The sequence below is a fragment of the Acanthochromis polyacanthus genome, chromosome 16, assembly GCF_021347895.1.
Source record: "Acanthochromis polyacanthus isolate Apoly-LR-REF ecotype Palm Island chromosome 16, KAUST_Apoly_ChrSc, whole genome shotgun sequence".
NCBI classification, from domain to species: Eukaryota; Metazoa; Chordata; class Actinopteri; family Pomacentridae; genus Acanthochromis; species Acanthochromis polyacanthus.
The window spans coordinates 8,026,798-8,041,335 of record NC_067128.1 but is presented as its reverse complement, the minus strand read 5'-3'; the positions used below and the strand labels follow the sequence as shown (position 1 = coordinate 8,041,335).

At 41.8% G+C, this 14,538-nt stretch overlaps 1 protein-coding gene across 2 annotated transcripts in view; it reads left to right on the top strand.

The window, feature by feature from the left end:
- LOC110964091 (pleckstrin homology domain-containing family G member 1) overlaps positions 1 to 14,538 on the top strand; it is a 49,440-nt gene continuing 34,902 nt past the window's right edge. Inside the window, exon 1 of one of the 2 annotated variants that reach the window (XM_022212702.2) lies at positions 1 to 228. Coding sequence is in view for 1 of the 2 variants with exons in the window: in XM_051960748.1 (XP_051816708.1) it covers positions 10,529 to 10,538 (10 nt within the window). In the remaining variant the exon portion in view is untranslated. Of the gene's footprint in view, positions 229 to 10,191; positions 10,539 to 14,538 lie in introns of those variants that run through there. The other variant, XM_051960748.1, reaches the window with a different exon arrangement.

Sequence of the window (14,538 nt, the reverse complement as noted above, 5' to 3'; positions counted from 1 at the left end):
CCCCCAACAACACTCGCTCTCTCCCCTCTTTTCTCTGTGTCTCTTTTTCCTCTCTGAACTGACCTCACACTGTAGAAGGTGTGGACCGTGGACCGCCGAGCCCTACCTGCCTCTCTCTAAGACAGCATAGAAACTTTTTCAAATGCACCGACATGGATCTAACCTGTGAAAGGATACCGGGACGCCAGCGGCTGAGGAAAGGCTAATCGTGGGAATGGTCTCTGTGAGGTGGGTGACAGGTTGTGTGTAAACAGAGCGGAACTCCAGTTTGTTGATATGTCTGAAGTAATGACTGTAAATGTTTTTTTGTACCTTAGACAGTACTGTACTGAGCTTTTTTCCCCCTTCTTTAAAGGCCAGGTGTTTATTTAATCATAATTGCAGAGGTTGTAGCCCACAAAACCCAGTCTGACCGGCAATTATACATCCCAAAGTTTCAATTTAGCACAGGTCTTAATGGCACCTTTGGCCTCTTGTCTAATTAGACAGCATGGCAGCCTGTTCCAGTTAGTTTCTCTTTAAGCTCAGGAGATGCTGACCGCTACCTTTGTGGGAAAACTGCGTGTGTGGTGAGTTGTGGACAGTAGTAATGACTTCACCTTGATGTGTCTGAGAGGATGAGGTCCTGTCTTTTAGAGGCCTGTAGATCTAACTTTAACCGGATTCAGCAGCGTTTTCAGGGCAGTTTTGAAATTCTGTTTGGTTAGAAAATCAAAATATTAGAGCTTCAACAGGGGATCAGATCAGATTTGTCCTTTTTGAAGCTTAATTATATTTTTAAGTGCAGTTTTTGTACAATAACCCCACATTCTAGCGAGTGCGTCTATGTGCGTACATATATAGGTGTTGTCCTTTGTGGTGTGTCCTCATTTGAGGAGTCGTAACTGGAGCACCCAGCTTCTGACAGATTTACAGACAATATAGGGAAAGACTCATTTGTTTTATAGGCTGGATGATTTTTGTCACTTTATCTGTTGAACTGGTTGCTACTTTTATGCTTTTTGTGTCGGACTGTATATATATATATTATTTTTTTGTTTAAGCCTTAAAATGATCTTGTCCTTTAGTGAGATGGCTTGTAAAGTTATCAAAATGACCTATTATGTTTGAAATTTAATGATAATCACGCTTAAGAAGACTTGATTCTATAACCAGTCCTTTAGTTATTGGCTGATTCAAAAGCAGATTTTGAAATTTGCATGGCAGCAACTGTTGAGATGTGTTGTGGCTTTAAAATGACAGTGAAGTAAGTATGCCTGTTGAACACATTACTTCATTTTTTAGAAATATAAATATAGTGCTAGCACTGCATGTATTATTTTAGAGTCACGTGTTTCCCTAATGGGAGAAAAGTCCCTCTGTCTGGTGTCTTTTCCTGGAGCGGGACCCCCGTCCTGCATTTTAATCTGAGGCCAAACACAGCTTCCTCCGTATATCCACCACACATGCTCACGTACTCAGTGAATGCACAGTAACTTTGTATACACAACAACAGACACACACATTGTAGCCCGGCACTCCACTGTCTTTTCAGTTTCAGAGCGACACAAATGTAAAAGTTTTATTTTTTTCTTTTTATCTCGAATAAAAAAGATACTCATTGCTTCATGGAGTGACCATAACATCCCCCACAGCCAAATAATATTTACCTGCATGAAAATAAAGGTTGTAGTTCCCATTATCCACATGTTTTTCTGCTTCCTCGCCCACTTTCTGGCCTCTTCTCCTTTATCTGCCTCTGTTAATGTGAATACCGACTGACTGCATAGTTAAATACTGACATTATCTTCAATTGTAAATACTTTTTCCTGGGCTCTGCTCTGGCCCTGGTGCCACCCTGCTCTATCATTAGCTGCGGCTGTCGCTGCTGATGCTGTTGCTATAGCAGCTGTAGTTATTTCTGTGACGCTGTTGTTGTTTAGTCTGCTGGGATGGCAAAGACGCTCCTTGTTTTCCTGGACGCTCCTCACGGCTCCTCTCTGGCCAATTTTTTGAGGGATTCCTGCTCTTATATAAGCGCTAACTGATGCCTCAAAGTTTCTGGCCGGCAAACGGTAGAAAATTCCTGGACTTGTCCTGGCACTGTGAGCAGACTGCTGCGGCCCAGAGGGAATATCGTCCGGGAATCTGGACGCCTCATAAATCTGGGAAAATGGGAAAATCAGAGCATGTTTATGCTAAAGGGATTGCTGATTTTACTCAAGTACTTTATTAGATCAGTCTGAGCATTAAAAATGTTAAATGTTTCTTGTTAGTTCTCATTAGTGTAAGATCTATTCATGGTTTGTAGACTTTTTTCTGTTCGAGACATGCAGGCATTGTTGCTACATCAGTAACAGGACAACAGTTTCTCACATTGGGCAGTTTGTTAAGATCAGTCTGATATTTCTGTCTCTTGTATCTTGACTCATGAGTCAAACTTTGTTCAAATCCACACATCATCATTGGAAATTCTACCAAGGATCCAGACATAGGGCATCTATATTACGTGATACCTTGTGTCCAGACCTCTGAATTACAGCTCCGCTTGTCAGACTTGTTTAATGATTCAAACACTGTACATCTGGTGTTGTGCACGATGACGAGAAACAGGTTACTAATCAGAGCTTCAAAGGTGGAATTAAGAAGAGGGGGGGTTGTCTTTATTTGCTACTAGCTGACTCCTACAACTACAGGTGGAAATCGGGCCAAGATCAATATAATATCAATATCGATCACCACAGAGCTCCAGTCAGAGAGTACATCTCACCAAATATGTTCAAATTGTTAATTTAGGAGAAGGAAATGTTTGTTTGTGACTCAGATACATAGAAAAAGTTGCATTTATGGATAAACTGAAGAACTAGAAATCCAATGCAAGAGCTCTGCCATAAATCCTACTTTTATGAGACTTATACATTTTGCTTTGTACTTAACTGCACTGTATTCAGAAGCAATATCTTCTTTTATTAATTTATGTTAATGCAACTGCCGCGTCCTTTTCTTTAAATTGGCTCATTTTTTTATCAGTGCGAAATGTCAGCTTCTTCTTGCGACCACAGCTTTAGTGCCTACAAAAAGTTACATTTGAGAGGTAGATATGCTACTGGTTGCTCAGTGTGAAACAGTTTGATGCCTCCCTCTATCAAGAAATGAATGTCTTTATTAGCTGTCATTATACGGATAGGCTCTGGATTAGAAACCCTAGATTCTTAAGATTTGAATTTTAAGATGTGGAACACAAGGAAACACTGAACCTTAAAGGACCTCCCAGTGAAAATCAAGTTTATGTTGTTTCTTATATGCTGGACGGCACCTCAATAGTGAAATAATCAATTAACCACCACCAACTGTTGTGTAACAATGATCATCCCAAAAATAAAGATTCTGACTTGCAGTGATTTTACATAACAAACCTACAGTAAGCATCTGATCCTGTCAGCTTGCAAGGTGGATCTTTTTGTATCACATTACTACTTCAGAATCAGTTCCCAGCTCAAACATGTATGGCTGAATCACTCCAATAAAACAACTTGCCATTGTATATCCTATGGTAGTTTTACAGTGTAGGTGAGCTGGTGTGCTCGAGCTGTGACGATTGGAGACAAAGGCAGGGATTATGTACATCTTCACATTGTAGAGGCTTTGAGTTACATTTTAAGAAACAGAATGATTACATTTATTGAAAATGACTGCAAATAATGCAACTTTGATACACAAAGATAAATTTTTAGGGGTTAAATCAGTGACGGGAGAGGGACTTTAACACAAGACTATTTCTTTCTTTCTTTCATTTCCAACCAAACCATGACATTGATCGTTCCATACTCTTGACTGTGTTGGTATTATTCTAAATATAGAGACTCCCAACTTTAGTGGAGGTTTGACATTTTAACCCAAACTATTGTCTTTCCTAAACCTCCTCAATCCTTAACTATAGAATGAATTGTCACATCAAACTAAAGATTTCATTTTTCAGCTGTCATAGTTTCAGAAGTCAGAGATAAATGATGCGCCAACAGGGACATCAGAGAAAAGACTTCTCTGTCTTATTCCACAAGGCCTGGACAAAAGCTGATGTTGTTGTTTACTTTGGAAGACATGTTGAATGAGGGACAAATCTGATGCTGTCAGAGAGTGAGGAATGATTTTTTGAAGGAAAAGGGACAACGCTGTCTGTTAAGGGGTTGATGAAGAGCTCAGGCGGCAAGGAACAAAGGCGTCGGTGTGAGGAGAATGAAAGAGTGTGTGTGCGTCTGCCGATGATCCATCTCGGCAACGACAAAGACAGACGGGGTCACAGAGGGAGGGGGAAACTGTATATGAATGACCCTCCACCCACAAACTCCTGCAGTTAGTCACAGTCTCTCTGAATCCATTTCTCGTCCACGTTTCCACAGAAACACACAGTCTGCACTTAAAAACTCGTGATGGCTGAGAAAATGAAGAAGCTGTCAGGCTGCTGGAGCTGCAGAATAGTTGTGATTTCACACACGCACACAAAAACACATACAGTCGCACATACAACCCTGCTACAACAACAACCATCAGATTAGTCCTCCACCTCTATCCGCCTGCAGCCGTCCTCCTCCTCCCTTCAGGACATGCTCAAGTGGCTGGGGACAGTTCTTATTTCTGGTTGCACACACTCTCACACGCTAAACATTTTCAAGAGGCTGTGGTCTTTTCAGTTTACAATGCTCTTGGAAAGCAAATGATTGTGTGTGTGGTATAAATTGAAAAGAGCGTGTATGAACCCCGTGCCCTCCTTCAGTGTTTGCACTGCCCGAGTCTTATGAGGAATGGAGTGGTTTATTGACAATAAGCATTTTCTTCCTCCTTTCCCTCCCTCGCTGTCTTTCCACATGCCGCTCGGCCATGGAGATGAATGCCTCGCCGTTGTCATGGCGACTGCTGCAGCGCCTCGGCCCCAATCATCCTGGCAACCTCGCCACCTCTCAAACCGTCAATTCTGACTTTGGATGTCTGAAGGAAGTTCGAGAGCGTGTTTGGTCTTGAACTCTCACTGCCTTATTATAGCGTGTTGTTAGCCTTGAAAAGAAGGGAGGCCTGTTGGGAAATCACTGAGTGGAGAGAGGGATGACAGGCCGAAGGGAAATGACTTTGGAGCTAAGCTGAGCGAGGGCGGCGGTGCATAGAAGGAGTTAGGTGTGGAGTTCTGGCCGCAATGTGATTAGAAAAAGTATTAAGATATTATTGGCTTTACTGCAATAATAAGTTCATTTAAAAATAATCTTCAGTTAATCATTTACATGCGAACTGCAACAATTTGGTGACATATTTCTAGAAAATTTAGGACATGAGAGAGAAAAATCAGAAAAAGTTGTCCTAGTTTTCTTGATACTGTCTGGCATGGACTGGTGATAAAAGATGGATGTAGCAAACATGAGGTCATGCATTGGATTCCTGTTTTAAAATCTTAAATTTGAATTTGGCTGTTACCATTTTGGTCTTTTGAAAGCAGAGATAACGAGTCGTAGATGCTACATAGGTCAATGTGGTAATGACTTGTCAATCACAAGGTAGCCATATCCTAAAACATGCCATGTTTTGTTGTCGAATTTCATCTCAATGGGACTATCATTTCCGAAATGAACATCACGCCACATTACACAAGTCTTAACCCTTGCCATTAAGACCATGAACTAATTACGGAAATGTTTAATGATGTAACAAATGGAGTGAGAAGTTGGATAATTTTTCTCATAAACCTTCCATACAATATGAGTCGCTCCCTGCTGGCTGTTAAATAGAATTCAAGTTTACGCACTTCTGCATTGGATTCAGTTTTAGGACCTGAAGGGACTGTACCCATCTTTTAAATACAGTCCATGATCTTTGTATGAATAAAGCTCCGGAAAACCTGGACCATTCATTTCCCATAATGCAACTAAGCAATGTCCTTTTATTATACCTCTCCTGACAAGTAAACATTTATTTGTTACTTTCTAATTCTTAATGTCTAATTTGATATAAATAAAGACCTAATAAAGACATAAAAATGGCAATTTTCTCTAAAGGTTAATAAAAAAATCTACCAGAACTTCTAAAGCTTTATTTTTTTTTCTGCTATTTTAGCATAAATCATCATACCCTTTAAGCACTTTGAAATTCAAGCGGTCTGAGAGAGAAACAGACTTCTGTATCTCTTCTCTGCTCTGTTTAGGCTTTAGAAAATCAACCCTGTGACAGGAGATGATGGCTAATCAAGGTCTTTTGAGAAAGAGGGTGTTCATATTGGCTGTTGTCGAAATGCAGGAACATGTGCACGTCCCTTCTGATGGAACGGCCGATTCAAGGGCGGAAAAACCTGCAGAACATAAAAAGCTAGACAACTCTTGCAAAGTCTCGCTGGTGGTTTCTTCTGGTCAAGCCTGTCGATCCAGCTCATGGTGCTTGTGCAGATGAAACACATGCCTTTTTATGTTTTTGGCTGTCTTTTTTCTGGAATTTTGCCTGTCTTAGCTTTAACACAATTTTTCACATTTGCTTATATGTCTTAAAACGGAAATGTCAGTAATGTGAAACTTACCAGTTAGTATTGGTCAGCTCTTTCAGCACTATGGTGCAAATGCAATACAGACAACCACAAATTGTTGTTTCTACATATGGTGATGAATTTAACATCAGTGGGCTCTAATAGCTGCTGGTATGTGAGGTTTTTTTTTGTTTGTTTCTTTCACCAGGATATATGTTTCTGCTTGTTTCCAGTAAACCTTAACTGGCTGTGGCTTCATATTTGCCAAACAAACATTAGTCCAATGAGCTCATATGAGTCTTGGCAACAAGTATTCCTTTATGTTTCAAAGTTCAAACCAAGATATGTCTATGATTTCACTCCAGCAGTATGGAGCAAGACTTTACAATGTAGGTGAGTCATTGCTTTTTTTGACCCTGACATGCAAAATCTCTGAGCGAGCACTTCAATTCATTAGTCAAGAAAGAGGTCAAAACATTGTCAGATGTGAAGATTTGCTGGTTTTCGGTGTTTCATATCCATGTAAATTCAATATCTTTCCGTTTTGGACTTTTTACATGGACGCTTTCCAAGATGTTCCATTATTTAATAGACTAAACAAAAAGTCTGTGATTAAAATAACAATTTCAGCTCTAGCCACGAGCTGCTGCAGCCTTTCTTTGTGTGTTTTTTTTTTTAAAAAAACCCACAGCTAAAACATCAAGAAACGTGTCATCCCATTTCATTTTTGATCCCTGTTGTAAACCACTCTCTACATGTTTTGCTGCAAGGAAAAAGAGGTACAGTTTAATTTCTTCATTCCTCTGGTTGTTGTCCTGCTGGGAGTGGAACTGAGGCTGTGGGAGCACACAGGGGGCATCAGATAAGGCTGAATGTTGCTGTAGGTTTCTGTCATCAACAGGTCGTGCTTGGCTGAACGAGAAGTTTAGATGCCCCCTCAGTGTGTTTGCCGAGCTGGAGGTGCTCATTATGCCTGGTCTCAGTGTGTGTGAGAGGTGGAAGGTGGCCGAGGGGGAGTGGCAGGTGGACAGGACAGTCTGGATTCAGACTGGAGGCTTTGGGGCTTCGTGGGTCAACGGACCCTCAGGCCATTAGAGAGGGGGGTCGTGCTTCCTGGGGTCTGATCTCTGTGTCTGTGTGTGTGTGTGTGTGTGTGTGTGTGTGTGTGTGTGTGTGTGTGTGTGTGTGTGTGTGTGTGTGTGTGTGTGTGTGTGTGTGTGTGTGTGTGTGTGTGTGTGTGTGTGTGTGTGTGTGTGTGTGTGTGTGAGCGCTGGGGTAGTCCAGGGTGTCTCTATTATTGTATTGGTGAAGAGGAGGGGGGTCGCTGGCAGGACCCCATGCTGCTGGGACCAGGATTGTCTTTAAAGAGGGACGACAAATAGTCAACACATTGGCTTTAGTGCATGAGACTAAGGGCCCATTGTGTCGCATGTGTCGTCCTGATGGGACACAAGGCCTGTTCTGAATTAAAAATGCTTTAGGAAGTTATACACAGTACACCTTAGAGCATGGAGGGTCACAAGATGAATCACGGGGTCCTAAGGAGAGAACAGAAAGGATGTATTTGTACTCAGGAAATGATGTTATTTTGTATTTAATGTATTAGTTATGTGATCATTTTAGCTCCAAAGCAAAAGAATAAAAAAGAAAGCATAGATCAGTCACATTTCTAAGGTTTAACAAGTCACAGCCATGTGCACCAGGTGAAAAATACATTAGAAAGGGCTGCAGGTAATGATTATTATAATCTGTTGATTGTTTTACTGAGCTGTTGACAACACTCAGTTGGGTGTTTGATCTATGAAATGTAAAAAAATACTGTTCATTAGTGTTTCATACAGCCCAGAATGATGTCTTTAAATATGTTGTTTTGTCCCAACCCAAAGATATTGAGGTTATTTTCATAGAGGAGTGGAAAAAAATCTGGAAATATATTCACATTTAAGAAGCTAAAATCAAAGAATTTATACTTTTATTTCTTAAAAATTACTCAAACCAATTAATAGATCATCAAACTAGTTGGTGATTATTTTAATAGTTCAATTAATTGACTAATTGTTGCTCTGTTTCATATTTAACCTCTAAACTCGCTGACTTTTGGATCTGTGTGTCTCTAGACCACATGTGAGCAAATGTTCTCGTGTCTTTTTCTGTTGTACAAATCAAGTGTTATTAGGCAAACTCTAATGTAAAGACAAACAAGAAGTGTAAATATTCCACACCGTCTGTGAAAGAACTGTAAAGGGATCTGGATTTACCAGTGTAAATAGATGAAACAGTGATGAGTAATTTTTGGGAATCTCTGCAGGAGCATAACTGTAGTCCTTCAACAAATATTCCTCATCTTAATCATTGCTTTGCAAAGTCTGTCTTTTATTTTAAGAAAGTCCTTGTTTGACTGCTTTTGTTAAAGCCGCATTGAAGGGATCTTCTAGGGATTGAATAGTGCGCTCGCATAAAGTTGAGGAGCTTATAGCTGACATTGAAAAACAGTGAATGGTAACAGTCAAAACAAAAGAAGCAGAATTTAATCTCCTGGTATGAGGCAAGCTCAGTTTTTCCATAAAAAATCAGATGTTAACATATTGGCAGATAATCTTTATACATATGCATATATAGGTATGTATTTCTGATTGAGTGTACTTCATAAACTTACCATGAAGACACCACTTGACTCTGCACCACTGTTTGTACTCTGCTACATGTGCTGCAGTATTGTAAAGAATGGAGTCAGAGCTGCTCTACTGGACCAATTATGGGATGACACCATTTCTTATCAAAGTTCCTCTGGAAACTTTTGAAGCCCACGGAGCCACAGAACCCATTTTAGAACTGTTGACTATGACACGTAAATTGGTGGAACATCCCTTCAAACACTGATGCATCGGGAGGTTTGGCAAATTTCCTACCATTAGGAAAAAGTGGATTTGTAGATTAATGTTTAAGAAAAGTTTTTTAAGTGATTACTGAATCTCAGATGTGTTATTGGCATTGATATCGAAACACACTAGTAGGCATTTTAAGGTTTCATAATCCCAAAATGCTGAAACCAATGTCTTCAAATGTAATGCATATGTTTCTGAGATGCTCTTCTTAAATCTGGTAAAAGTTGCATCCTTTCTTTTCCACATTCTCCCACTTTGTGTGCTCATTCTGTGCAGTCTCTCGCTAATCTGGGATACAATGAGCAGTGCAGTGTCTCGCGGTGGACGAGGAGCTTTTGTCTGGCGGCCTATTGATCAGCCCTCACCCCCTTCTCCTGCCTGTAAAGTGTGCGAATGTGTGTGATCTCTGGAGCTGTGCGGTACCAGCAGCAGTCCAGCTGCCCGCTGAGCCTGCAGGAGACGCACAAAAAGGTGTCGCCGGCCCTAAAGCGTCACAGACCCGGCCTAAAAGTTTGATTCTGGACTTGAGAAGTAAAAGAAGAAGAAGACAAAGAGGAAATAAGATAAAAGTAGGAAAAGAAAGAGAGGAAAGAGGAGAGGAGGCACTTAATGTGGAACTGCCTGCTCCTTGTAATTTGCTGCTGGAGAGAGGAGGGAGGAGTCAGGGGGAGGGGAGAGCTCGGTGGGGAGGGAGCAGAGGCCATTCACTCCGACACACACACACTCCCATGCAAACACACACATATGAGCACTTATAGACGCACACATGCACACAGTGGATGTGTTGCCACAGGAGAGAGGGAGGGAGGGAGGCATTCAGAGAGAGAGAGGGAGGCAGACACAGGAGATCCTCAGCTAACTGAAGGGAGAGAAAGAAAAAGAAAGAACATCAGCCAGAGGAGTGTGTTGAGGAGAAAACACAGCCTCAGAGTGCTTGTTCCAGTGTGTGTCTTTTGACTCCCAGGAGAAAGGATTCACAATGACTGGCAGCATTTGGGAAATCTAGGGGATTTTTAAATTTTTCTTTACAGACTCTACTTGGGAATACTGCTCGGAATACTCTGGATATGTGACCCTGCTGGAGAGCTGTCTCACTCTTAAACCTGCTTGTCACTTTTTAGAAGTCATTCACCCACTTTTTTAGTTGGAGGGGAGCCAAGCCACGATGCCTACCGGTAAGCAGGAGATGTTCAGCCCTTCAATATATGCGGCGATTATTCCCAGAAAGCTCAAATTAGAGGCAGAAGTTTTGCTGAGAGGTGAAGGGATTCTGTGATGTGGTGGGATTGGATTTGATTGTCAAAGGTGTTGCATGTCTACACGTCTCCATAGAGGTTGCAAATCATATTCCTGTAGATTAATATCCAGTTTCCAGAGTGAAAAGAGCTCTGTACTGATTATTTAAGTGATCACCAGTCACAAAAAGTCTGAAATGTCCTTTTTTTTCAAGTGGCAATTGGACAAACATCAAACAGCAACTTATAAACACAAGGTCTGCTTCCTAGTCTCTGATGGTTTTGGCTGTTTATCTTGTTGGCTCTTTTGTGCAGTGTTTGTGTGATATTTTTTGCCTCAGCTGACAGCGCTGTGTGAAGTGTCTCTACAGCGTTCGTCTCTGTTGTATGAACAGCGTCCTCTGCTTGTTTTCTCACTCCTGGCGTTGAATGGGAGCGTGTTTGCTTTCTCGCAGACCTTGTGGGTTGAATTCCTGGTGATGCTGAGATGATGGTGCATACAGGCTCTGCTGTTTTTTTCTTCTTTTCTAGTAGTTGTAAATTTTACTTTGTTGACACTCGTAGATATAATCTCTGGTAGTGTTAAATGCATGTGGTGCAGAAAATGACACAAGTTTAAGTGTGTGTCTGTGTTTTCAAGATTGAATCTCTGTGAATTCAAAGTGTCTCTTCTCTTTGATCAAATTCCTCTGAACAAACACTTAAAGAGCAAAAGAAAGTTTTGTTTTGTCTCTTCATATCTCTTAAAAGCACACACATGTGTCAGTTTCCTCTAGCTGGGTGTAGGTTTGAGTGTTGAGATGCCATTCTGCAGCCTGTGACCCAAATTAGAGCCTTGAGGGCAGCAGTTGGGGGGAGGCTACAAATGGGTAGAGAGGACAGGAGTGGAGGGGGTGGAATAATTACTGTTTAGAGCAAACTCTTTGGTTTAGAGGTGCAGGAGACAATGGACCCCTCCGTCCTCCTCCCACCCAGCTTGTACAGGCCTCTGGGAAGACATCTGCCCCCCTATCCTGCGCACTCACGTGCAAGAAACTGCAGCCCCCACAGAGGCTGCATGAATGTAGGGTGGTGGTTTAGGGGGGGTAGGTCCCTTTAGAGCAATCTGAACAAATCAATAATTTTCTTATTTCACTCTTGTCCACCCACATGTGCAGATGTGAGGCCATAGGGGCTTTAGGACGATAGATTTCTGCAGGAAAGTGAGTGAAATGATTCAGTGGTGAGGTTTTGCTCTGGACTGGAATCCAGTCGGGTCAGAGAAGGAGGCTAGTGTGTCACGCTGGGAGGGAGGGCCAAGGGTGTGTGCAGCGAAGGGGTCACATGGGTGTCCCGAGAGTGGCTTGCGAGACCGTGTGTGTGTCCGAAAATAGGGACCGTGTTGCGCTTTGTGGATGCTTTTCCCGCAGCTTAAACACCGGTGCGCTCAACCGAAGCAGCATTCCTCACTCATGTCGAAAACAAACAGAGCTGCAACTCATAAACATGATCTGGACATAAGAGGTGTTAATCTGCATGTATTGGAAGCGTGAGGTGATTGTTGAATCATTTAAAGGGCTTTCACTTCATTACTGAAAGAAGCCATTTGTTGGTAATTAGCCGACCAGCTGTGCGTGTGTGTGTGTGTGTGTGTGTGTGTGTGTGTGTGTGTGTGTGTGTGTGTGTGTGTGTGTGTGTGTGTGTGTGTGTGTGTGTGTGTGTGTGTGTGTGTGTGTGTGTGTGTGTGTGTGTGTGTGTGTGTGTGTGTGTGTGTGTGTGTGTTTACTTTAACCATGTTTTGTGAGGCTGTGAAAGCCCGGGAGTCTGTTAAATTACCCACTGAGCTCAAACTTTAGTCTTTGCCGGTTGTAGTGCGTGTTGAGATGTTGTGCAGCTTACCGTGAGCCGACACATCAACTTAGTTCATCTCTTTGTTAATCCAGTGATAAGTTGTTCAGCTGAAACCCCGCCTCATGTCACCAATACCATCCTTCGCCTCTCTACGTCTCTCCCAGCTCTGCCCCCTCGCTTCTTCTCCTGCTTTCCACTTTCATTCAGCTGCGGTGTGAAATTCAGAGTGACACCGTAAGGCCCTTAGCGTCAGTTGAGATCAAGCCTATATCTCTATCAGAAACACCAGACTGACCTAAAGTGGACGCGACGGAGGATGAGAGGCCGAGTCAGCGAGGACTTTAGATGCTGCTCCAAACCTGCTCCAAAGATTATGTTTGAAGGTTTTTGAAAAAAAAACTTGAGACAAAAGCTGTAGGTACTGAAAGAATTTTGGTAGATTGATTTGCGATTGAGAGATGTTTTAGGGATTTAAGTCCTACAAAAGGCAGAATTCAAAATGAGACGGAGCGAGTGGGAAATGGAAAAGAGGAAAAAAGCAAGGGAGTGGGTGGTGTTTGACCTTTGGCCCTTCCTCTCATCTTTTCTTCCTACTTTCATTCCTCGGGGATCTCTCCTCCTCATTTCTCACTGTCTTGCAGTTGCACTGGTCCCTTCGCTTTGAAGTGTTTGCAAAGACGCTGCCAAAGCGAAGACAAAGACGGCCTGGCTGTAAGTCACACAATGTCTTGTCCTTGCTTGAAAACAATGCATTCTCCTTTTCGTCATCCTAAAACGGCGGCTGGCTTCAGTTACACTTCCAGTGCTCTTGAGTTAGAGAGGGCTGTGCAGTTTTGCAACAAACAACTTGGGCTGAATGGCATCGAACTCGGTTGCCATCTGGTAGGCCTGTTGCAGGATAAACAAGAACCCACACGGACAAACAACATTGATTTGTGGATCTATGAATGGCGCAAAGTGTGTGGTCACTCCTATCTTGGACTAAAATCTTAATCTTTCTCACTACATTCTGGTTCTTTCAGATGAAATATTTCAGCTCCTTTCTTCTAAACCCTCTAATGTTGATCTTATCAGTTTGCATCTCACAACTTGGTCCACTGGCAGCAGCTGATGACTGATAGACTTGGATATGTATACATGTCATATTGTTCAAAGGATTTTTTTTCAGTTTCTTATGCTAATTTGCTTTACATGCAATTGAGATTTTAAAAACATTGTAACAAAATCATTTCCTGGTAGTGTTTCTTTGTGTCTGTTGTAATTCTCTTCAATTTGCTTATTTTTCTGCATATCGTTTATTTTAGTTGACTTTTTAGCTAGAAAAGGTCTAAATTTCAGACATTTGTTTTGTTATGTCCAGAACATATTGCATTCAGGTAGCAGTTAAAGCAACAGGTGTAACACTCTCATAGGTGATGTGTTACAGAGCAACTGCTGTGATTTGCTCTTCATCGTACAAAGGAAAATGCACATGCAGTTGAAACTTCGAAACTGCTTCGAGTCTGATGAACACATGGACTCCAAATGCAAATGTGAGTGCTGGTGGTCTGCAGCCATGTGCTGTGTACAGGCTGGTCAGTGTGTATTTTTACATAGTAAAGTATATGCTTGGAGAGGCATGGTCTGAGCCCATAGGAATGTCCTGTGGAGCTCATACGCACACTTGGCAGCTTTACTTTACGACCTGCCAGACATATTCTGAGTTTGGATGCACAAATGACAGGAAAAGAGAAAGAAATTGGGCGAAGTCGAGACACTGGCAGGAATGTTGTGCTTGAAATTGATGTAATGGACATTAGTGAGAGAGGTGCAGGGAGGAATTAGAGTGGAACTGTCAGAATAAAGATGACAAGAAGAAAGAAAGAAAGGCCACTTGTCCTGAGGTCTCCACACTGATGTCATGCTGCAAATTTTGACATTGATGTCTCTCTATTACTTAGAATCCTTTCATGATCTTTGGTCACATCAGAAAGTGTCACAGTGAATTCATTTCGTGCCTCCTCACAAAATACATGTTTGCAGGCTTAAAGACATCACTTGAGGGTTGTGCTTTGTTTACCTTTTGTTGTGGTTAGTTTTGTTTGAGGCAAAATGGATTTGAAGAAGAATG